The sequence below is a fragment of the Sciurus vulgaris genome (assembly GCF_902686455.1).
Source record: "Sciurus vulgaris genome assembly, chromosome: 3".
Lineage (NCBI taxonomy): Eukaryota > Metazoa > Chordata > Mammalia > Rodentia > Sciuridae > Sciurus > Sciurus vulgaris.
This window is the reverse complement of record NC_136463.1, coordinates 64,913,649-64,938,582: the sequence shown is the minus strand read 5'-3', so window position 1 is coordinate 64,938,582 and position 24,934 is coordinate 64,913,649. Positions and strand designations below refer to the sequence as shown.

The window sequence follows — 24,934 nt, the reverse complement described above, 5'->3', positions numbered from 1 at the left end:
GAATAATCCTTGATAGGATTATAGTGGGGATTAAATGAGATAAGTTAACACAGTACTCAATTATGAATAAGTGTCATTGTATAGGCTGCCATCTCTCATTCTCACTTGCATTGGAATGCCATCCGATTCTACACTATTTATTCCAAACTTCAAGTAAATAGGCCATTAGTTACTACCCACAATTTAGGAAACAGTGAAATCAGACAGCCCAGTTTTTACTTTCACATTGCAGTTTCTCCCTATGTTAACTGGTAGTATGTTGAAAGCAAACATGCTATTTCTTTGGCACTTCCGGTTGAGGTCACATGGGATCCTGTTCCTTGTTTCCTATTTTTGTGTAAACAAATGGAGACAAGGTGAACAAGAATGAGATAGGTCAGCCTGTAAAAAGATGTTCAAATTCAGAGGCCAACCTGGAAGACAAAAGACAAAAGGGTGAAAGCTACCGAGGTCTGAAGGTATGGCAATGGAAAGTGGGAATATATTGAGAAGGGAGCAAATGCATTTATTCAAATGGAAGCAATATGAAAAGGCAACAATAAAGGCAAAGCTGTGGATGGAAAATAAAAATAGGTGGAGAAATTGAAGATGGAACATGTAGAAATAGAATGCAGATTAAATAGAAATTGTTAGGATAAAACAGATTATATTCTGTGATTTTTACTGAGGTTTCATCAAAGTGAAGGGGGTTATGGGGAAGGTTTAGATTGAGAGATATGAATCACTACTAATTTCAAATATTTGAAGTGATGCCAATATTTATAATTATTGTTACTTATGTACTATATAGAAGAGTTTTGCAAGACCAGACAGGCTTTTGAGTCTGAAAATACATTAAGATCCTTAAGAATTGATCCTGAAGACAGATTATAGAATAGATGGGGAGTGGGCAGATTGTTGCAATTACTGGACTGGAGAACTGAATTTTTAAAAAATAATTTTAGAATAAAATTTTAAAAATTTTTAAATTTTAATAATTTTAAATTTACAAAGTTTAAGAGAATAACTGAGCTGGCTGCTGTGTTTTTATGTGGAGGGTGTAGGTGCTGGGAGAGCAAAGAGGAAGGATTATATGCACTTTCTATTTAGCAGAACTTGAACAGAACATTTCAAAAGGGACTGGGCATAGGAAATGGGATGTCTAGAGCCGGTCAGCTGGGCATAGCTTGGTTGACCCAGGGGTGAAGCCCTGTGGCACTATTTCTAGGTGACTGAGTTAAACTCAGATCTCCAGTGGAAGTATCTCTATTCTAGAGTTGAAGGAGACCTCGGAATTTTTCACCATCAGTAAAACTGAGCAGAAAATTTCTATCCAGGTTTCAGATGTTGACATTATTGAATGCTACAAAAAAAAAATTATTATTTTCAAAAAATATTATGATAAACCTATGAATATCACAGAACAGTAAGATAGCAGAACTTCTGGAAATCACAAAGTACAATATTTCATTACAAAATAATGCAAAACGAGACAAAAAAAATCATAGAAATCACACCCTAGGTGTAATCTGAAGCGAGAATTTTTAAACTTCAAATTGAATAAAATGAGAAAAATCACCAAATATTAGCATATACTTACACGTGCCACCCTGCAACCCCACCACACCGCAGGCCTCACAGAAACAGCCTGCAGGGAAGACGAGATGAATGCCAAAGAGCAGAATGTTCCAACATACGCCTAAAACTGCTGCCAGCCAGACTAAGTCCACCAAAGTCTTTTTCTTTCGTTCTTTTCTTTTTTTTTGGTACTGGGGACTGAACTTAGGGTCTCACTGAGTTGCTTAGCGCCTCACTTTTGCTGAGGCTGGCTTTGAACTTGCTATCTTCCTGCCACAGCCCCCATGCACTACCAAGCCTCATCAGTCTTAATGGTCTAAAACATGTGTCCAAGCAGGTCAGAGCACAAAGGAGGCAAGGTACTTCAAAGTGAGCACAATTTAAAGAGTGTGGGTGTGATTTAAAGGGGCAGTCTTTAGAATACAGCTTCCAGTGAAGGTAATAAATGAACAAAGAAAAACACCCTTAGGGATGAAAGAGAGAAGCAAAAGAGGACAATTCAGAATCCTGCTTGTGAAATGAGAACTACAGAACTGGAGCCCATTCACCCTCTCCCCATCACCAAAACAAACCAACAAAAAAACCCACTGAAGTACCTGAATTTTGCTCTACTGACAGATCTGTCATGAAAATAACAGATATGATAAACAATTTTATTATATGCAGATATGATTATGTGGAAATCTACATCTACACAATCTACAAATAAACTAGACATGATAATTTAGTTTTACTTTCAGCTCTAGGGAGACTGGCTTGAAACAGACATCCTCATCAAGAACAATTAGAAAAGTCAGATGAAAAAAAAAAAAAAAAAAAAAAAACCCTGAGGAATTACAGAACCACTAAGGTAAGAAGAACTTAATGAAATCAAGAGCCTAGAGCAAAGGGAGGTGAGCAGTGATAATAAAATGTTTATCTTGAGTCATCTGTTGATTTGTAAGTGCTGATCGAGAGGTCGGGCAAGAAGCACAGAACCCAAGCAGTTTCAGGCAGTATCACTGGCTGAAGGAAAAGAATAGCTCAGCCCACCTATCAAATGCAAGGGGTACTGGTTAGGAGGCTTTCCCTGAGGAAACAAACCCACTCAAAGAGCTAACCAAAAATAGATCAACTTTAACAAGCATAGAATCCCACCTGGCATTAGTTCTACCTCATGCTGGGTTAAGCTCCTTGAACTGCCTTGCAAGAAGCAGCAGGAAACAGTCTGGAGGAAGCTATCCAGATCCTCAAATGTTATCTATAATATATAGTATCCAATCAAAAGTTACTCTTACCAAAAATAAGATCAAATGAAAGATCAAAGGGGAAAAATAAGAAATAGTTCCATGGGAGGTACAGATTTTTCAGTTATCAATCATATTTTAATAATGGAAATAGAAAATGAAGAATGTGAGCAGAGAATTAAAATTTATTAAAAATTTAAATGGAGAATTTCAGTTCTAGACAAGATGGGATAGATGTATTTCCCTCATTCCTCCCACTAAATACAGCAAAACATTTATACATTACATATATTCAAAAATGTGAAAAGAAGGCAGACCAGGCCAGCTAGGAACCTCAGAATCTAAAGAACAATGAAGAAGTGAGGGGGGCTGGGGAGTTAGCTCAGTTGGTAGAGTGCTTGCCTTGCAAGCACAAGGCCCTGGGTTCCTGGCTTTTCTCTTTGCTTCATTTATCCTATGATGTGTGCTAGAGAATCTGGAAATCCAAAAGTCTAAAAGGTGCAGACAACAAAAATCCAAAGGAAAGCCTTTTCTCTCTAGACAAAATACCAAGAAATGAGTAGTCTAGCAAGACAGAATATTGTTGGACAATAATTGTGCTACTCCGAACAAATGCTATAGAACAAATCAAGTCCCATTCTCACCCCTGACTAGCAAAGGCTGAGGGGAGGGGCTAGATGTGGACCCTCACCCAGCTGTAATGAAGTACCACCCCCCCCCCCCCCCCCCACACACACACATCTAGTGGTGTCAAGGAAGGCAAAATAGGGGATCAGGACTTTCACCGCTGCACAGTAATAATGAGGATCTCTGTTGTGGTCTCAGTGGGGGCCACATGGGGAGCAGTACTAAGGCTCTCCCCACACCTGGATATCCATGAAGGCCAAGGGAGAACCTGCACTTCCAGCCCCACCTGGAAGAACCAAGGCAATTTCCATCTTCCCCCTCTAGCACAGTGTAGGAGGAAATCTGCTTAAATGGAGGATTTAAACAAAATTCAGTCTCATAATTCCCACAATATAGTGTATATTAGGCATATACCTAAAATATAGGAGAGGATATATATATACATATAATATACAAAAAAAAAAAAAAAAAAACTCATGCCAAGAATCCAGAAAATTTCAATTGAGTGAAAAAACATAATCAACAGACCTGGACATCAAGATGATAGAGATGTTGGGGTTATCTGACATGGATTTTAAAATAGATATAGTAAAAGTATTTTGAGGCACTAGCCAGGCAACCCAGCTACTTTACTCAGGAGACTGAGGCAGGAGTATTGCAAGTTGGAGACCAGACTCAGCAACTTAGACCACGTCTTAAAAGTGTGTGGGGGTGTGGCTCAGTAGCAGAGAGAAGTTTCCCAGCATACCCTGGCCTGGGTTCATTCTACAGTATGACAAAAGAGGAGGGGGAGGGGGAAGGGGAGAATCATTATTATTTTAGGGAACAATTATAAAAAAAACTTAGAACAAAAAAATTGTTTTTAAAGTGTCATTGACAGGTGTGGTTGGCACATTCCTATATATAATCTCTGTTATTTAGGAGCCTGGAGCAGGATGACCAGTCTGGGCAACTTAGGGAGACCCTGTCTCAAAATTTAAAAAAAAAAAAATTTAAAGGGTTCGGGATGTAGTTCAGTGATAGAACACTAGCATACATCAGGCCCTGGTTTCCATTCCTAGCAAAATAAACGCGCGCACGCGCACACACACACACACACACACACACAGACACACATACTTTCATCAAGGAAACAGTCTTGGCAAAGAAATAGAACATAAAATAAGGAACTGACTGGAAATTTAGATCTGAAAAGTACAATAATTGAAATAAACTAAGCAAATGGACTCAAAAGTAGAATAGAAGGGGCAAAGGAAAGACCCAATTTGTCAGTGAACCTGAAGACAGAATAGTAGATAACACTCCATCTAAACAATGGAAAAATATATTTTAATAATTAGCAGAATCTCAGGGATTTTGGGGACTTTATCAAAATATCTAGCAGCCGTGTCATCAGAATCCCAGAAAAAAGATAAAAAAGGGGCAGAAAAAATTTTGAAGAAATGTCTGAAAATTTCCCAAATTGGGCAAAAGATTCAAGAAATTGAACAATCCCAAACAGAAAAACTCCAGGAAATCTACCCTGAGACACATAATCAACTTTTAAAACTAAAGAAAAAGAACAATTATTGAAAGAACTGAGAGAGAAAAAAATGGCAAAACAATTCAAACAATAGCCAATTTCTCATCAGAAACTGTAGGGGCCAGAAAGAATTGGCATTTTTTTTTTTTTTTCAAGTGCTGCAGGAAAAAAAAAGAAAGAAAGAAAGAAAGAAAGAAAGAAAGAACCCAGACTTTATATGAAAGAGAAATTGACATTCTCATGAAAAAAAAAAAAAATAGAATTTGTCATTTACTGACCTCTTTAAGAAAAAGTGACTGAAGGAATTTCCTAAAACAGAAAGGAAATGATAAGAGAAGGAATCTTAGAACAACAAGAAGGAAAGAAAATGAAATGACTAAAATGTGGGTAAACAGAGTAGGGTTTTCTCTTGGATTCTGTAAGTTTGACAGTTGAAGCAAAAATTACTGTCTGACATGATTCTCAATGCCCGGGTAAAGGAAATATTAAAGAAAATTACAAATGAGAGTGGGGAAAAGGATGTCACGAGGTAAAATGACTATAATTTCACCAGAACTGGTAAAATGTCAACTCCAATAGACTCTAATAATTTATATATCTGTACAGGGTGGGTTCGATCATCGATTTTAATGGTTTGAGGGGTCAGAAGGAGAGCATATGGAATCAACATACACTTTCTAGATTTGCTGGTTGGAAAGGGAATGGAACTCTAACTACGGTAGACACAGGGGAAAGTGGCCAGTGGAGAACGGCACAGATGCTACAGAGACTGGACGATAGAGCACGATGACAGATGTTAGATTGACGATGGACGACGGAGACAGGATGAGGAAGAACCTCTGGCTTCCTAAGAGGTTGGCTGGGAAGGTGGGGGAAATTGAGGGAATTCTGTCTGAGGATGACTCTACTCTCAGTCGTGTAGGCACCTGTTGAGCGAAGGGATAAATCAAGATGAAGGAGATGATGAAGATTTGGTGCGCCAAACAGGTCCGAACACCAGCCGACCTGCATAACTGGAGCTTCAGGAGCTTAAAGCTCAAGTTTTCATCTTGCTACTCCAAAGCTGTAAGATAACAAATTGACCCACCAGATGGCGGTGTTTGCGGATGTTCGAGTATCCCATCGGCCCTGGCGCTCAGGGCGGAAGAAGGGGCAGAGGTGACTCTCTGGCCCGCATCGCCTCTACTCTCCTATCCCGACTGACGTTGGACAACAAAGATGGCGGCAGGAACCAGCAATTACTGGGAAGGTGAGGGCGAGGCCTCCGGATGGGTCCCGCAATGGGTAGCGGGGCTGAGTATGGATAGATCTTGGGAGAAGCAGCAGTGGAAAGAGTCAGGCTTCCTGAGCAGCCGAGCTTAGAGGAGGAATTGCCTAGTGGAATCCCTGGGGCCTGGGGACCGAGGAAACCGAATGGTCTGAGGGAGAGGGCTGGCCTGACCCGACGGTGTGAACGAGACCAGGAATAGGGGTTGAGCAGAGTGGACAGAACCGGGTTGGAGAGAAAGAGGGGCCGGAGTCACCAAAGTAAAAATGGTCGAGAGATAGTGAAGCTCGGACAACGGGGCTTTGGGTACAAACTGAGTAGTGTTCAGCTAGAAAATCCAGAGCCCGGGAGACTGGAGTAGTGAGCGCCTTGGAGTTTATGTCACTGTTGGAAAACTGAGTGGGAAAAGAGAAGGGAACTTAGTCTCGTCCATCCGGGGACTTATGAGCGGAATGTCTCCTACTGGATCCTGGTGGCAGCTTCAGGCTGAGATTTCGAGGATTGGGTGTTTGAAGACAGAAAATAACTTTTCCTTCACCCTGGAGTCTAGGATCGGTTTTGTTAAAAAGAGAAAGTTGAGAGAAACTGAGTTGTAATTCGCTGTACCTCTTCCACAAAAAAAGAAAACTAAAAAACTTCCTGTGATTGACAAATGCATTTATTTAATTCCTGAAAATATGACCCAATCAAGTGAGGTCATATAAATTTCATTCCTGGACCTCGATGAACAGCAAAGATGGAAGAAGTCTCATCTTTTTCTTTCAACTGCTTCTTTCCTTGCTGCAGCATAGAAACCACTTTCCAAATCCCTGTACCCTTTATGACCTGCGTCCTCTTGCTACCCATTGAAGCCTCTGGAAACCATGGGATTGTCACCATCAGCAAGTTGGTCTAAGAAACTGAATTTTAAGTTTGTACATACTAGTCTGACATATTTTCGAAGTGATTTTTTACTTGATGTTTCTGTAAGAAAAGACAGTTACTAAAATTACAGAGAAGCATACTGTTTGAATTGCCCATTTGAAATGTGTATACTAGCTAGAAAATATTTTTAAATTATGTAGAAGTGCCTACTGGTATCTTTAATACTAGTCTTCAGGTTATGCTCTTTTGAAGCACCATGCAGTAATAAAATAGCAGCTCATTATTGCCAAAATGCTCCCGGCTGGGTGCTTTAAGCATTTGCTTTTTCTAATGCATAGAAAAATCTTGAAGATAAGAGATTTTTTGAAAAAGATTTATAGATTAAGTAGCTTGCAAGTAAGTCTTAGAGCCAATAAATAACAGCTGAAATTCAAACAAGGAATTTTGTCTCTGGGAAAATATGCTCCACTATCTTACTGTGCTTCCTACTTCTGGTTGCAAAGTATTTGAAATAATGTTTTGTATTCTTTATCACTGAGACATTCTTATACCATACTTCCTATATTTCAATACTTTTATTTTAACCATCATGAATAAGAGTACATCCGGAAATTCACACATATATCTGAGCTTCTCATGCTCAGCCCCTTAAATGCTACTATACCAAATTCTCTGCTTGCTTGTTTGCTTCTGCCTTTAAAATGTATGCTTTTTTTTTCTGTCATACTCATATTTGACATTGTTAGTAGCAGATGGTTAGTTTCACCTCCCAAATTTTTCAGTAAGTTTGCGAAAAGATGATTTAAAATTTTTATTAATTGCTATATTTTTCTTTATGTTAATTGTTAGATATTTTACTATTAAGAAAAGAATTTCATAAGCCTGACAAAGCTTCGGAACATAAAAAGATAGCAAAATTCCTGTCAAAAATTACTATGGCTTCTTTCTTACATAAAGTTAGCTGGTAAATTGATGCGATCCTGATCGTAAAACATTCATTTTCTTTGTAATTTGTGGTCTGTTTTATTTTATTTTATTGCTGTATTGGGGATTAAATTAAGGGCCTTGTGCATGCTAGGCAAGCACTCTGCCACTGTAGAAATTTCACGGATATTAGAACATCATCTGTCTTTGGAATAAAGCTGAATGTTTGCATCTCCCACTGCTACTTCCCTTCCTGCTCCATGGGAAGTTTAAATAAGTGATTAATTTACTTTTTTGATTAAGTCTTTGGTTGTCTTTAAGGGTGAGGAACTGAATCAAATGTCAATATATGAACATTTTTATAGTTTGCTTTCTTCAGAATAGTCTTATGATTTTCATGTCTAATGATAGAATCTTCGTGTCTAATTATTTGCGTTTATAATTTTGTTAAAGATCTCAGGAAACAGGCTCGACAACTGGAAAATGAACTTGACCTGAAACTAGTTTCCTTCAGTAAACTATGTACAAGTTACAGTCACAGCAGCACCCGAGATGGAAGACGCGACAGGTATAGGTACTACCAGATTCTGTCTCTTATGCCTTAAACTATAAAATGTTTTTAAAGATTTAAAACAAATAAACAAACTAAACTAAAATATATAACCTTTGTAATTTGCCTATTGGCAAATTTTTGATGTTTTATTTTCTTTGTCACAGTTGTTTTATTTTTAAGTGACTTATTGAAATTATTCTTAATTCCTAAAACTAGCATTTATTTGGGATCCTTAGGTAAAGTTTGTGATGATCTCAGGAGGAAACTACTAGAGTTTAAGAATGAGTTTGTATCAAAAATAAGTGTTCCATAGCTGGGGATACAGCTCCCCACAGTACAGTGCTTGCCTCACATGCACAAGGCCCTGGGTTCAATCACCAGCAACATACACACACACACACAAAATAAAATAAAAATAAGAGTTCCAGAGCTGGAGATTTAGCTCAGTGGCAAAGCACTTACCCAGCATGTATTAGGCCCTGGGTTCAGTCCCCAGGACCACAAAAGAACAAAACAAGCATGATAAATAAGAGTTCTGGGGCTGGGGATGTAAGCTTGCCTAGCATGTGCAAGGCCCTGGGTTCAATCCCCAGCACCACCAAAAAACAGAGAGAAAGAGGAGTTCCTAGCTTAGCCAGTTTACAGAAACATGGCTGATTTGCCCACATGGTATCTTTTGTTTTCTAATTGCTAAATGAGTCTGAGAAAATACCCAAATGCAAAGTATACATACTGCTCTTTTGGTGTTTATTCTTTTATGGTAAATCTTATACAATGTGTATCCTCACTATTAATCATCAAAACTATTTTTATTTTTGATACTTTTTGTGAGAAACTAGCATATTACTGTATTGAACTTATGGAAAATATATTCATATCTTGGAATCTTATGCTTACTTAAAGTCATTTACTTGTTTCACAAAAATACTAGGAAATGTCTAAGACACTTAGAAAGGTGTAAATAACGATATATAGATCTGTCTCCCATTTTTAAAAATGACCCTAACTGATTCATCTGAAGCCCCTGATGGCATCCTACTTTGATTCATATGCGTGTGTATCCCACCATATACTTTTCCTACATGTGTTTATATTCCTAGGCAATTCATAAAGTCTACAATAATTATTTTGCAACTTGCTTTTTTGTTTAACATTAGCTTTGAGATTCAGCTGTGGAAGCATTTCCACAGCTTGTATTTTCATTTGCTGTTTGTAGTACTGTACTCTGTGTATCAGGGTTTAACCTTTCAATGGATGAATGTTGTTTCTAATTTTTGCTAATTAATAATTTTAATAATTGATAAGAGTATTCATCATATTTTAGGTACTGTTCTAAGAACTTTATGTAAATACTGTGAACGTTTTTTATGTAGAATGTTTCTATATATCCTTGCAATGAAATCGTTGGTGGTAGAGTTGTTGATTCGCTCTTACTTGCATGCTTTTTCAAAAATTAGTGGTGGGCGGGATATTTTTCAGTTAAAAAATATAAACAACAGGCCGGGCGTGGTGGCACACACTTGTAATCCCTGCAGCTCTGGAGGCTGAGGCAGGAGGATCTCGAGTTCAAAGTGAGCCTCAGCAACTTAACAAGGTGGTAAGCAACTCAGGGAGACCCTTTCTCTAAATCAAATACAAAAAAGGATTGAGGATGTGGCTCAGTGGTTGGGTGCACCTGAGTTCAATCCCCAGGACCAAAAAAAAAAAAAACAAAAAACAAAAAAATCCCCACAAACAACAAAAACCTAACTTGAAATTGAACCCACATCTTTCTATATATGGAGCCCACCACACACTAAATAGCCCATCTACTGTATTATGCACATTCAACTAAAGACTCGTGTTAACATTATAGGCAAAGTGTTGTTCCTTATTATGAAGGGCACACAGGTTGCAAAGATAGCAGTTGACTCTGCGACCTCAAAATAAGTTGGTAGCATGTCACATGGACTTCATTGTAGTGCATTGCTCTGGGCTCAGCATCATTGTTTTTAGCAAGTAAAGAGAATGAGGAATGTTCTTTTTTACAAGTAAACATTATATGGTTGAAAATGTTTTTATGGAATTTAAGTCTCCCATTTGGTTATTCCAGCAAGTATACAATTTTAAACCTCATGTTTGTTCAAAGATAGTATTCCATGGTGCTTATTCTGTGTTCTCTCTTCTTTATAAGCATCATACTCTTGTTAACTCTTTTAAAGGAAAAACTATCCTCAAATCATTCCTAAAGAAATTCTACTACGAATTGGGACTGACTTTGTAGAATTACTTCAGTCTAACTGACCCTTTAAATAAAAATCCTAAAGTTGTGAGGATCAAAATCCAATGTACATGCCAAAGAGAATTTTTTTCTTCTTCTTCTTCTTTTTTTTTTTTTTTTTGATGCCAGGTTGAAAACATGTCACAATAAATAAACTCAGCCGTGCAGAATTTTTCTTCTAGGAATCTTTCCTTCCTGTCTTCATATATTTTGAGAACTTCAAAGTCATAAATCATCACACATCTATAAAAGAAATTAAATTTAACTGATTCCTAGGATGGTGAAGAATGAGTTTTTGACCATTTCCCTGAACTCAAATACTGTCCTGAGAATAGTGAATATGAAATAACCAGTAACAGAGATTGCTGTTATTCATTCATTTCATTCATTCAATGAATAATTTAATGAGCATCTACTATGTCCCAGGAGGTAGGAAAAGAAAATATATGTGTGTGTGTGTGTGTGTGTGTATTTATATACATATGTATATATATGTATGTATGTATACACACACACACACAAACAAGACAGGCAGTTTCTTCCCTCAACCTTATTTTCAGTTGGCCCATTGTTCCTTTTTATTTATCTGATAGGGGAGGATCTGTATTAATAGTATACAGAACATTTTTTGCTTGGGGACATTCTAGGAGATAACCCTTTGGCTTGGCTCTCACACATAATAAAGAATTAGATATTTTGATAGCATATTTTAGGGCAGATAAATTGGAATGTTGCAAGAACTAATAAAAACTTTAGTTAAATATCTTAAAATTAAAATCCATATTAGCTATTTTCTGGTTGTTTCACTGCTTGTTGTTACTGCTATTGAAGCAAATATAGAGGGGGAAATAGTGGTAGCTAAAGGACTTTTTGATATTGAACTAATGATTTAATCTGTTTCATTTGCCACACCCTACCACTGTTAGGTAGGACAAAGTCTTCAGAAAGATTAGAGAGCACAGTAAAAGGAATTAAATTTAACTGATTCCTAGGATGGTGAAGAAGGCATTTTTCTGTGTCCAGAGTAATTCCAATTTGTATTCATCTGTCCATATGGTAATATTGGGGACCTAAGGAAGGATAGTGGTTTTTCAAAAAGAGGCAAAAGAAACTTTCAGGACATGCAATATTAGAATTTGAGCCTTTCAAACATATATTTCACTTTAAAATTAGAGTTAGAATTTTGACTGAATATTCAGATATAAAAAGATAGTTGAATACATTTTTGCAAAATAAAATGAGATGATTGCATGTTACAAGTGGAGATGTAGAGGGTTAGTATATAAATATGCCAGACATGGCATCTACAGACTGAAAGCTAGTTCCTGATTATTCAACAGCTAGTTATCCATTCTGGATCATTTAAATCTCAATTTTATTTCTTCTTGGTAAGAGTCAAGAAAAGAGACCTCTGGGCACAGGGCACATGCTTGTAATCCCAGCAGTTTGGGAAGCTGAGGCAGGAGGCAAGTTCTAGGCCAGCCTTAGTGATTTTGGGAGGCCCTAAGCAACTTATCAAGACCCTGTCTCAAAATAAAAAATAAATAGGGCTAGGAATGTGACGCAGTGGTTAAATGCCCCCCAGGGTTCAATCCCTGGTGCATAAGAAAAAGAGAAAAAAAGAGAGAACTTAAGACTTAAGGAACTGTAATTTTGGAGGGTAAAAATTTAAGAGATTATTTCTCAGACCCCATAACATAAGCTATAATCCATTTCAGTGACTTCATTCAAAAGTTCTACAGTTTTCTTTCACATAATCAAATTAAAAATTTAATTGGATGCTGCCATAGCTTACTTTCTACCACTTGGGGAACTGTAAACAAGCATTTGGAATTTCTTTCCATTATTAAGAGTAGATGTATTAAAGCTTGGGAAAATCTTACATTTCATTATATTTTATACTAAATTTAATATTGTAGGACATGTGATCTTTATAGGAAAACTGTAAATATCATAACTTCTAAATAAATAAAGGGACTATTTCAGGAGTGTGCTTGACCTCTTTAAGAATAATTACCTTGGGCTGGGGTTGTAGCTAAGTGGTAGAAAGCTTGCCTTGTACATGTAAGGCACTGGGTTCAATTCTCAGCACCACATAAAAATAAATACAGCTTAAAAAATCATCTATAAAAAAGAATAATTACCTTATTAGGTTTGTTTTAAAGGACTAGAATCGAGTAATGAATTCTTTTAATTGAACTTTTCCTTAGTTCTGACACGACACCCCTTTTAAATGGATCAAGCCAAGACAGAATGTTTGAGACAATGGCAATTGAGATTGAACAACTTTTGGCAAGGGTAAGTGCTTTCTGTTGACTGTTTTGCTATTAACTGTGTACTTGTTATGTATGGTACTGTGTTAAATTGATGCAGACATATTTACTGAAATCATCCATTCATTTAAGATGTGTTCCTTCCCATGCCACTTGAATTTAATTACAGCCATCCCAAGTTATATGGGTATTATTTTAGCCTTCATGAATTATTTGGGGGAAAATGCTGAATCCTTGCCTGCTATCTTGGGTTTTGTTCTGTTGTCAGTCAAAAGGGCATATGTATGTAAAAAAATAATTTGCTTTTAGCTGCTTATGGTGCTTTCTAAATTTTTTTTTTAATTTATTTTTTCTCCTTAGCTTACAGGGGTAAATGATAAAATGGCAGAATATACCAATAGCGCAGGTGTCCCCTCCTTGAATGCAGCACTGATGCATACATTACAGCGACATAGAGACATATTACAGGTAATATAAAGCTTGAAACTTTTTACATTATCACAAGAATTTTGTTTCATTTGTTTTTTAATCCCTGAATAGGATAGGTACATATGTATTTAAAAGAATAAAGAGAAAAATTTTCTGAGAAGATAAATTACATGCTATAGAAATATATTTTTTTTTTCCCTTTTTTGGTCAGTAGTGTAAAATTCTGAAAATATTTAATAACTCTTGCTTTTTCCTTATGAAATTGAATACTTACCACTTGGTCCATATACTTCTAGAAGACCTGTCAGCTAGCTGTAACAGAAAATAGCCAATATTCATGCATCAACAATAATATGGTGATTTAGATTACAGTTTTATCAGACTTTCAAGATAATATGCAAGGGGGAGTAATTTACTATAAATAGTGTATTGGTTGGGAAAATGTTAAAAGTATATAAAAAAAACTAAACCAAATAAATACAAATATTTATATGGTGGTATTAAAAACGTAGTAGTTCAGTTAGAAGCCTCCCCTTGCCTCTTATTTTCCAGTATTGGGGATTGACCCCAGGGACATTCTACTATTTAGCTGCATCCCTAGACCTTTTTTAGTTTGTTTTTTTTTTTATTTTGAGATAAGGTCTTGCTAAGTTTCTGAGGCTGGCCTTGAACTTGATGTCCTTCTGACTCAGTTTCCCAAATTGCTAGGATTAGTTAAAGGCAGCATTTTTAATAGCAAATAAATGAAAACAACTAGAATGTTTATCAGTAGTGAATTTATTAAATTATGATAGTCATAATATTTTATACAGCTATTACAAAGAGTGATGTAGGGGTTTGGGTTATAGTTCAGTGGTAGAACATCTGCTTATCATGCAGGAGACCCTGAGTTCAGTCCCCTACACCACCAGAACCAAAAGTAAAAATGAAAAAAGTGTTGTAGATTTCTATTTGCTTATATGGAAAGATTGCTTGATATTTTATGATCTATAAAAAAGAGTGTGTATCAGAATGTATATTGGGATTTCTTTAGCAAAAAGTGAAAGCAGGCCAGGCACAATGGTGTACACCTGTAATCCCAGCAAGTTGGGAGACGAAGGCAAGAGGAATTCTAGTTCAGGGCTAGTCTCAGCAATTTAGCAAGACTGTTTTTCAATTAATTTAATCTTGTTTATTTATTTATTTATTTATTTTGGTACCAGGGATGGAACCCACAGGCACTTAACTACCAAGCCACATCCCCAGCCCCTTTTTAAAATATCTTTTTAGAGATAAGATCTCGCTGATTTGCTTAGGGCCTCTCTGCTGAGGCTGGCTTTGAACTTGAAATCCTCTTGCCTCAGCCTCTCGAGCCACTGGGATTACAGGCAAGTGCCACCATGCTTCAAATTTTTAAAAGTTTAAAAAGGGCTGGCTATGTAGCTCAGCAATGAGTGCCCTCAGGTTCAGTCCTATATGCTAGGGGGGAAAAAATGAAAGAAATAACGGACAAGATTGAATATGTAGAAACACGTTTCTTGAATGAAAATACAAGAAAGGGATGATAATAGTTATGAGTGGTGGAGCAAGATTTCTTGTTTTTCTTTTAACCCTTATACCTTTGGGTTCTCTTTTTCTTTTCTCCCCATGTTCGTGTGTTTTATTTGATTTTAAATGATTAATTAATAGACGCTTTCTGGAAGATGATTCATCCTGTTTATGTACTTTTTTGAATTAAAAAAAGTAATAAATATTCTTTAATGTCTTTTAAAAATACAGTAGTATAAAAATAAAGGAAAATGTTTTAAAGATTATTTTGTTCCTTGTGATTCTTTTGATTTTGTTCTTCTTCATTTGTTCATTTTTGGAATTACCAAAATATATTACCAATGGGTCACCAAAAGGAGGGAATTTGGGCTGAGGGGTGTGTAGCTCAGTGGTAAAGCGGGCATGCTCAAGATCCTGGGTGTGATCTCCAGCACTGCAAGAAGAAAAAGAGGAAATTTAGAAATAAACCTATTAAGTAGGTCCATTGAGTTTAAATAAACAAAACTTCCAAAATTTTATCCTGGACTACTTGAAATCATTTTATGTTAGGATTTTTTTTTTTTCTTTATATTTCTACCTCATAAGACAAGGTACTAGAAGATAGAAAGGAAAGATAGTGTTTAGAAATTTACAGTGTGATGACATGACTTATGTTGAGACTAGATGTTGATTTATTGCAGGATTATACACATGAATTTCATAAAACCAAAGCAAACTTTATGGCAATACGGGAAAGGGAGAATCTCATGGGATCAGTACGAAAAGACATTGAGTAAGTTACCTTTTATTTTGTAGAGTGCTTATTAAGATTTAGAATATAACTGTAGTTAATTGCAGTCAGAATGTAGATTTCAGGGTTTCTAATTATCATTTCAATGTTTTTTGAACATTGCTGCTACAGTCCGGTCCTGATAACTTTGTCAGTCTTATCTCTTGGTTCCCTAGTTTTATCATTGTCTCCCACCAACCTTCACCTTCCTGTCTTTATTCAAAGTCCAGCTTAGATCATATCTTCATGAGTTCTTTTCTGGTCTCTTATTACTAACCCTAAGAATTACAACATCACCAATAACTGAAGTTCTCCATGTTTCCCTTGATTAACATCTATCTCCTACTGTTCTCCCTTATCCTAACAATTTTATATTCAGTAGCTATTAGTTAGCCTTTATTTCCCTGAAATTCTGAAATACGTGTTTTTTCCAGATTTAATGCAGACTCATCATTTTACCTCAAATTATTTAAGGACTTTCAACATTTTTATGCTTATCTCAGTCCATAAGTTTAAAGATTTATTCTTTTCTTCCATTCCTTCACCCCACTCTTGATGATATATTCTAGCATTTCATACTCTTTTTTGGTGGTACTACAAGCTCTCTACTGCTGAGCCACATCTTCAGCCTTTTCATACATATTCTCGAAATTTTTTTCACAAATAAACTTGACTGACATCAAGTCTAGTCCTGTGGCCATCTGATTGAAGCTGAAACTTTCCTATTTGGGGCCATCTGATGATACCTATCATTGTCTCATTGTGATAAATTTATGCTACTTAGGTTTCATAAATAATGATATACACTTATCATAAACTGATATGTATTGTGTGTACTCTGAGAAACACTTTCCTGACGCTCCCTTATTTTGTTGTACTACTGTGACAATCATTAATATTATTTTTGCTTTTTGGGTTTATATAAGTCTTTAGTTTCTGTACGGTTGACTTACATATGCATTTTGAGGAGTACAGTAAGAACCGTAGTAGAGAGTGGTCTTTAATGTATAAACAGCACTTTTACACTTCGTAGGAGTGACTAGAATGCAACCCTCTATAATAACTTAGTTTTGAAAAATGATGATAAAAATATGTGCAACCATTCATTACACTGTTTCCTGAGTGCCAACTGTGAGTAAGACATGTCAACCACAATAGAAAACAGAAATGAAAAGACCAACTTGGCCTGTAGGAGTTTATAATCTAGGTGCTGCAGGGGAATAAGGTACATTATTCAAAATAGTATAGCACAAGGCAGAATATAATTAGTGAGATGAGGCATAAAAACAATACCTGAGAGTTTTGTAGTTTTTTGCAGTTACATAGTACTTTATCATATATTATCTTTTTTGCTTTCATAATAATCTTTTGATAAAGATAGAAATTATTAGTCTTATTTTACAAAACTAGCTATTAAGAGACTTGTCTAGGTTAATTGACTATTAAATACAAGTCATCAATCTTCCAAGTCCAATATGTTGTTAGTTGTATCATTGTCCTTTTCCTGGTATTTTTCTGTTGTGCTTTGTATAGTAGTGCTGCCTCTCAGCCAGTATCTCAGTTTTAGCAACATGACTCTCCTTTTTTTAGAGCAGCATTTGTGCAGTTACTTGAATTTTTAAAAATTCAATCTTTATACTTTATTTTTAGTGGAAAACAGAAAAAATGAAAGTGTTAGCAGTAGTGATAAGACATTTTTCTGTAAATTTTAACTAAGATAGAAACCTTTAAGTATGCCAAAATTGGCACTTCACTGAACACTTCATTACATTGGTCCTTAGACTTTAGTTGATGGATGGCATGTACTGTTTTGAAGAAAAACATTTTGTTTCAATAGATTTTCCCCTCCATGTTCTAATCAGTCCATTGTTTTACTTCCACTTGAAGTAAAGAAGATATAGACGATAATAGACAAAGAAAGGAAAAGTAAGATTTGTTTGTTGTTGATTAAGAATGTGGGGTTATTTTGGTGAAAACTATAGTGAACTCTTAGGTCTTAATTAGAGAAGCATTTATATTTATTTATAATAGCATTTTTAAAGGAAATTAAAATATTTTAATTATTCAAAACAATGAAAGAGGCACACTTTGTTCACTTTTGTTATCAGTAGGGTCAATCACTTAATCTGATTTTACACTGTCTTCCAAAAATGTTCTTAAATTTTCTTTATGTGTTCTAGGTCATATAAAAGTGGATCTGGAGTAAACAACAGAAGAACTGAACTATTTTTGAAAGAACATGACCACCTCAGAAAGTAGGTATTATTGAATATAACTTCTGTGAGTTTCTTATGTTTATTAATTCACTTATGCAACAAACATTTTATGACGTTATCATAGAAAGTGCTTCATCAATGGTAATTCACTTGATTTTCCTAATGACTATGCTCAATAGAAATGGAACTGTGGGCTGGGGCTGTAACTCAGTGACAGAATGTTTGCCTAGTATGCACAAGACCCTGAGTTCAATTCCTAGTACCATGAAAAAAAAAAAAGAAAGGGGAAAAAAAAAAAGAATTGTGGTTGTTCCAACCATTAGGAAGAAACAGTGCTTTTCAGTGTTTTACATCACTTGTTACTTGTTATGTTTTTTATTGTCTTAATGTATTCTCTTTAGCAAGTCTAGTGCTTTAATACTTTTGTCTGTAATAAAGCATTTCAGTAACTGTGTGTGCACACACGTGCACATGAATGTACACACATAGGCACAGTAACTGTCTATATGTCTTATCTATGCACGTACTGTATATACTTATAGTAATAATGATTATATGTTTTAATGGTCTGTTATCACATATTGAAGAAGCTTTATAAAGGATAATTAGGCCATATATCAAATTAAAAAAAAAAGTTCTGTTGTCCAAGATGTCAAAAGAAAATACCTAAAAACTTGGATGAAATATATGCTTATTTTAAAGCAAGTCACCATAGTCATTTTCTTTGTCATCTATTTTTCTCTGAAGTATACTAGGTTTTTTGATTTTTTTGTTTTGCTGTTTGTATTTTGTTATGGAACTTAAGGATTAGAAAAAATAGTTATCTCTGAACTCAGCCCAAAAGCACTTGAGTAGCTTGTATCCATAATAGTGTTAAAAGTTTTGAAGTTATCCGCTACTGAATGTCACATTAGTCGTGTCATATGTGATTTAGGTATTGTCCAATTCATTTATCTTTAAAGATGGCCACTTTAAATATAAGCTGTTAAAATCAAAACACAGAAAGAGCCAGGCATGGTGGTGCACACCAATAGCCCTAGCTATTTTAAGTTGACTTAAAGCAGGAGGATCACTTCAGCCTCCAAGTTTGAAACCAGACTGGTCCAACAGCAAGACCCTGTCTCAGAACAAAACAAACCAAAAGTACACACAGAAAGATCAGGGTCTTTTTATTTTTATATATCTCTCTATTTATTGTGCACAGGCAAGTACTCTACCAATGACTGCACTCCCAACTGATCAAGGCTTTTTTTAGGAACTTTATATAAGTATAAGTATATAAGTATAGTGTTGGAACTAATAATTGGTTGTTCTTCCTTAATTTGTTGAATATTATTGATTGGCACAAGGGGGCACTGTCTCCTAGAGTATGTTTATTTTATTGTCATAGCTTTGTCATAAACATTTGATAAAGACCACTATAAAAAGAATTTTGCATTGTACCAAAAACTATATTAATATCTTCTTGTGGTACAGAGTAATTTAAGGGATAGCATATTTAAGCAGTACAAAATAATGGTTAGATTGCATTAGTATTTCTATATTTATTGCTTCAAAAAGAAATTAAACAGGGGCTGGGGATGTGGCTCAGTGGTAGAGCACTTGCATAGCATGTGTGAGGCACTGTGTTCGAGTCTCAGCACCACATAAAAATGAATAAATAAAGGTAATTATGTCCATCTACAACTAAAAAAAATTTTCAAAAAAAAGAAATTAAACAGTTAAAAATGCCGTAGTTTACTTTTAAAAGGATGATTTGAATCTAGACATGGTGGTACATACATGTAATCCCAGCTATTCAGGAAGTTGTGGGGTCAGAGGATAGTGAGTTTGTGGCCAGCCTGGTCAGCATAAGATCTTATCTAGATAGGTGAGTAGACAGAAACAGACAAAATTTGGAGACTATGTAAATGATCTTTCTTCTCAAACATTTCCCGCTGATTTTAACATTCATTCGTGAATCTTACATCTCCATTTACTACTGTAGTATTTACTTATTGGTGATTTTCTATTTCCGTGGGTCCTTTTTACATTTATTAATTATAATTCTGTAAGAAAGAGCTGTCTTTTCTCTAGCATTTATTTTATTCATTTAATTATCTACATCAGGTTAGATTCACATATTGCTGTGGGTTTTAATCCAGCACTAGAATTACTTTGTTATTTGAATTGTTCTATATTTGCCATTGGGAGCTCCTTCAGGTTAGTTTCTATCATTTGATATTTCTCATTTCTTTGAGTACTTCTTTTACTTTCTGGCAACATGAAATATTCATGACTTATCTTAAATTTTCCCTACCTCAACTCTGAAATCAACCACTTCTTTTTTTGGAATTGGGGATTGATCCCAGGGGCACTTTATCACTGGGCTATATCCCCAGTTCTTTTTATTTTGAAATAGGGCCTTACTGTATTGTGGAGGTTGGCCTTGAACTTGAAATCCTCTTGCCTCCCGAGTTGCTGGGATTACAGAATGTGCCACTGTGCCCAGCTTGGCATCTCTAAGCAGATTTGGTTCCTATCACTGAAGAGTGGTATTCGGAAACTAAGATTTGTGTGCTAGGTGTTATTGCTTTTGAGGACAGTACTTCCATGTTCTTTGTGTTAAAAATTTTTATCATGAATGGGATTGAATTAATTCTTTCTTTATATGTCTTTCTTTTTGCATCTATTGAAGAGATTGTTTTTCTCCTTTATTGCTATAATATGGTGAATTATGTTATTTTCAAGTAGTAAACCAATCTTGAATTCCTAAAACAACCCCCACTTGATTATGATGTATTTATTATCCTATTATTTATTTTATTTTATTTTTAGTCTAGGAATTTATTTATATGAACATTCAGTCATAGATAAGATGCTCTCTAGAATTCATAAGCCTTCCCTGGAGCTATCTTCAGTCTTCTTGTCTCGAGCTTCAAGCTTGAGACTCTTAGGGGGCTGACAATAGGCAGGGAAAGCCTCCTAGGGGCTGTTCAGGTCAGACTTGAGGAACTCTTGGGCCAGCTCCACAGGCTCAGCCACCACCCGCATCACCTCATCATCATAGCATAACTCAACATAGCCAGATAGGGAGAGGTCTTTCCAGAAAGAATGGCCGTCAAAGCTATCTTCAGGATCCTTCTTAGGTCAGGGTGGTTAGCAAAGAAGACTCCAAACATCTCCCTCTCATACCATTTGCCTGCCGTGTACACAGAGACTGTGGACTCAAATGGGTGTCTGCTCATCTGTATAGGTCTTCACACGGATCAGTGAGTTGAAGCACAGAGACAGCAGGTTGTAGACAATCTCAAAACGATTTTGCCGAGTTGGTACCTCCCTTGCTGTCAAGTCAGCCAAGGATTTGAACTGTGTGTTGGTGTGATCCCTGAAGAAAGTCAGCACTGGGATGACTCCATCAGCATGGATACAGATCTCTAACTCATTGAAGAAGATCACCTGAACTTGTTAGACATACTTGGGCAGGATTTCGGCTACATACTCTCCAAAAGCTGAGAGCCGTTTGTGGGCCACATCATTCTGTGGTCTGACGGTGGGGAGTATGTTGGCCATGGCACTCTGCCTCCTCACCCACTACAATAGCATGGAGGGTCGTCCAGTCCCCTAGCCACCACTGAGTCTCCCATGAGCCAGCACCACGAGGCCCTGACCGCCACGGCCTCAATGTTTCCTGGATGCAAGCCAGTCTGCCAAGCTATCCTTTCTGTTATTTTGCTGGATTTATTTTATTTGGTTTTTCTGCATTATTTTGAGAAATGTCTATAGTTTTCTATTCTTAAGATGTCTTTGGTTGTATTATATGAATAATATTGGCCCCATTAAATGAGTTGGGAAGTGTCCCTTTTATTATTTTCTGAGTTTGTCCAGGCTTATTATTTGTTCCTTAAATATGTATTAGAATTTTCAGTGAATTTATCCTGGAGTTTTCTTTGTGACAAGATTTTTAAATTAAATATTTAGTTTCTTTGGTAGCTATAGGAATGAGTTGCTTGGATTTATCTCTGGGCCAGTAGGTGGCTTACTGTAATTGGCTCAGCCTGAGTCACAAATCCATCCTTCTGGCTAGAGGATTGGAAAATCTATTATCAGAAGATGATGTGGCATGTTCAGGGCTCTGGGGTAGTTATTAGCCAATTGGTTACATCAATTTGAATTTACTGCACTTTCTTCTGTACTATAAGTTTTATACCTTAAAATAGTATGGTTAAGTAAAATCCCTTTTTTTAATATATTTATTGAAATGAGTTTTTACTTTAATACTCCTTTCCTCCCTCCATTTCCCCACCAGTATAGGGCCCTATATCATCCTGCTACCTAAATCTCTAACCTCATTGTCCTCTTTCCATTGCTCCATCCATGCCACTCTCTCCTTTTGCCTACTAGGTACCAGTCATACTGTTTGGTTCTTTTCTCAAAGACATCAAGCTTTTTTTCTTTTTAGACTCTTTTCTTTTCTATTTAATCTACTTAGAATATTCTTCTTGTAGTTTTGCATATAACTTATTAATAGACATCTTTATGGTCTAAGCTCACTTGTCATCTCCTCAAACAGTTCTCTTTTTTGAAGTAGGCCTTCCCTTGCTATTATTTAACAAAGCACTTTGTATTCCTCAAAAAGTGTTAAGACAACCTGTAATCATTTGTTCTTTTTATTTTTTTAGTATCTGACCCTCCTTGAATATAAGCTTCTTTAGTTTTTGGCATTGTTGGGTCTCAAGTTCCTATTATATCATAAATACTTAGTATCTATTTGTTGTATGAACAAATGGATATAAACAGAAGGTATTAATTTTGGTTTTATGTACATACAGATATATATGTATGTCCCATTATAGAAAACCTGTTTCATTCATTCACTTTTTCTCCAAGTATTTATTGAGTACATACTATAACAAGAAGGATTAATCTAAATGCTGAATATATACAAAATCTGATTTTGAGGACTCAAAGAGAAATTACCAATGTACCAATTTTTTATTTTGCAAAATAATTCCCCCGAAATTCCTTTTTAAAATTTAAATTCCTGTATACAATAAAATAATAATAAAAGCATCTCTCTTATTTAGAGATGAGGAAACAAGATTCAGAAAGGATGTAGGTCAAGGTCTCATAACTATTTAATAGTATTGGTCTTACTAAATGCACATTTTCTAACCCATTTCCATAGTTCTCCCACATCACACTGCCTTCCCTTCTTTAAAATTTTATTTTTATTGTACTAAGGAACCAGTATGGCATAACATTACTGAGAATGAAACACCAGTTTTTCACCTCTCTGAAAAGCAAGTGACCTGGCCACTCATTTTTGTTTATTTTTAATCTTTAAAATTAAATGGTCGATGCCCCTCCCCCAGAGTTACACAGTTGTAAGGGTGAATGACTTTAGTGCTGTCATTTTATAAATTAAAAGCACTCTAAAAATGTAAAGAATTTGTTTCAAATAATTTTTCAAATGAAGACCCATTCTATAAAACAAGTTACACCTAAGTAAACAAAATCTTCTGTAGTTGAGAATTGTTACTTTGACTATTTAGCAAATAGGATTATTATCTGAGAATATATCCAGTAACTGTATTTGTATTTTAATTGTATACTTTTAATTGTCCATGAAAGACTAAAGAAGTATTACAATCCCAGGTGGAGATTTGCTTTTTTTTAAAAAAATATTTTTAGTTGTAGATGGACACAGTAACTTTATTTTTTCTTTTTATGTGCTGCTAAAGATCGAACCCAGTGTCTCACACAGACTAGGCAAGCACTCTTACCACTGAGCCACAACCCCAGCCCCCGGAGATTTACTTTTTAACAGCTGTTTTTCTTATGACATTTGTTAGTCTACATTTAAACTTTTGATATTTTGAATTTTTAAAGTTTACCAGCCTTGTTATTTGCATGATTCAAAGTTGTGGACTAGGGTTGTGGCTCAGTGGTAGAGTGCTCACCTAGCATGTGTGAGGCCCTGAGTTATCCCAGCACCACGTAAAAATGAAATAAAGGTATTGTGTCCACCTACAGCTTAAAAAAAAAAAAATTAAAAGAAAAAAAAGTTGTGTTTGCAGAAATATTTTAGGTAGGCATTTTAAAAACATTAAAAATGGTTTCACCTTTTTGTTTCTCTTAAAATTTTAGCCAGATGTCCCTGAGGTCACACAGCTTTAAAAGCTGGAATTCAAGGCCAGGACCTCCGATTGTATTGCTTCTACATACTGCACTGACCCTTAGGATGATTTTGATTATGCAGTTGCTAAGATAATAGTTGTGCATGGGCTTTGTAAACCGTGAGGCATTCTTTATAAGCAGAACATAATGAATGTTGTAAGATTAAGGAAAGCAAATACTAAAGGAGAAAGAGAGTAGAAATCCTTTTATGTATTCTCAATTTACATTTCTTAAATAGAATTTGAAATATTTTTGATGCTAGAAATTAAATGAAATTCTAATTGTATCAATGGACCATGAGCATATTTGAAAAATAAGAGGACTGTGATCATAATTAAGTGACCTTGATAAGCAGTGATTTTATCTCAGAAGTTCTTTGTATAGTTCTGTATAGATTAATAACCTCCAATTTCTAATTAAGTAATGATCAGATATAACATCTGTGAATGGAATAATAAGATAGACTCCTGGTCTTCAAGGATTTGACACTAGGTTTCTCAACTGTTTTTGGACCCTAATGAGTCATAATGTGTTCATGTAGCTTTACCGATATATAAACTTGTATGTTATATGCTGTGAAGATGGTGTTGAGGACAACATCGCTTGGCTAATGTGTAAGCTTCACCTATACTGACAGCAGTATTTACACTTTGGCTTTATGTTTAGCTTCATATTTGCTACTTATCGTTATTTACTTGGTAACTACACATAAAATGATTTATGTATACACATACATGTTCTTAGTTTGTCAAACATTTCCC

General features: G+C 35.7%; 1 protein-coding gene and 1 pseudogene across 5 annotated transcripts in view; one reads left to right on the top strand and one right to left on the bottom strand.

Annotated features, from left to right (window-relative positions):
- Positions 1–6,066: 6,066 nt before the first annotated feature.
- GOSR1 (golgi SNAP receptor complex member 1) overlaps positions 6,067–24,934 on the top strand; it is a 50,739-nt gene continuing 31,871 nt past the window's right edge. For 3 of the 4 annotated variants that reach the window (XM_079130981.1, XM_079130980.1, XM_079130978.1), the window contains exons 1-6: positions 6,067–6,181; positions 8,441–8,561; positions 13,011–13,098; positions 13,434–13,541; positions 15,710–15,801; positions 17,979–18,053. In XM_079130981.1, coding sequence (XP_078987107.1) covers positions 6,151–6,181; positions 8,441–8,561; positions 13,011–13,098; positions 13,434–13,541; positions 15,710–15,801; positions 17,979–18,053 — 515 coding nt within the window. In that variant the 5' untranslated portion in view covers positions 6,067–6,150. The remainder of the gene's footprint in view (positions 6,182–8,440; positions 8,562–13,010; positions 13,099–13,433; positions 13,542–15,709; positions 15,802–17,978; positions 18,054–24,934) is intronic. The other variant, XM_079130979.1, reaches the window with a different exon arrangement.
- LOC306656086 (NADH dehydrogenase [ubiquinone] iron-sulfur protein 3, mitochondrial-like) lies at positions 18,061–21,953 on the bottom strand (annotated as a pseudogene). Its single transcript has one exon. The product of its transcript is annotated as an NADH dehydrogenase [ubiquinone] iron-sulfur protein 3, mitochondrial-like (transcript).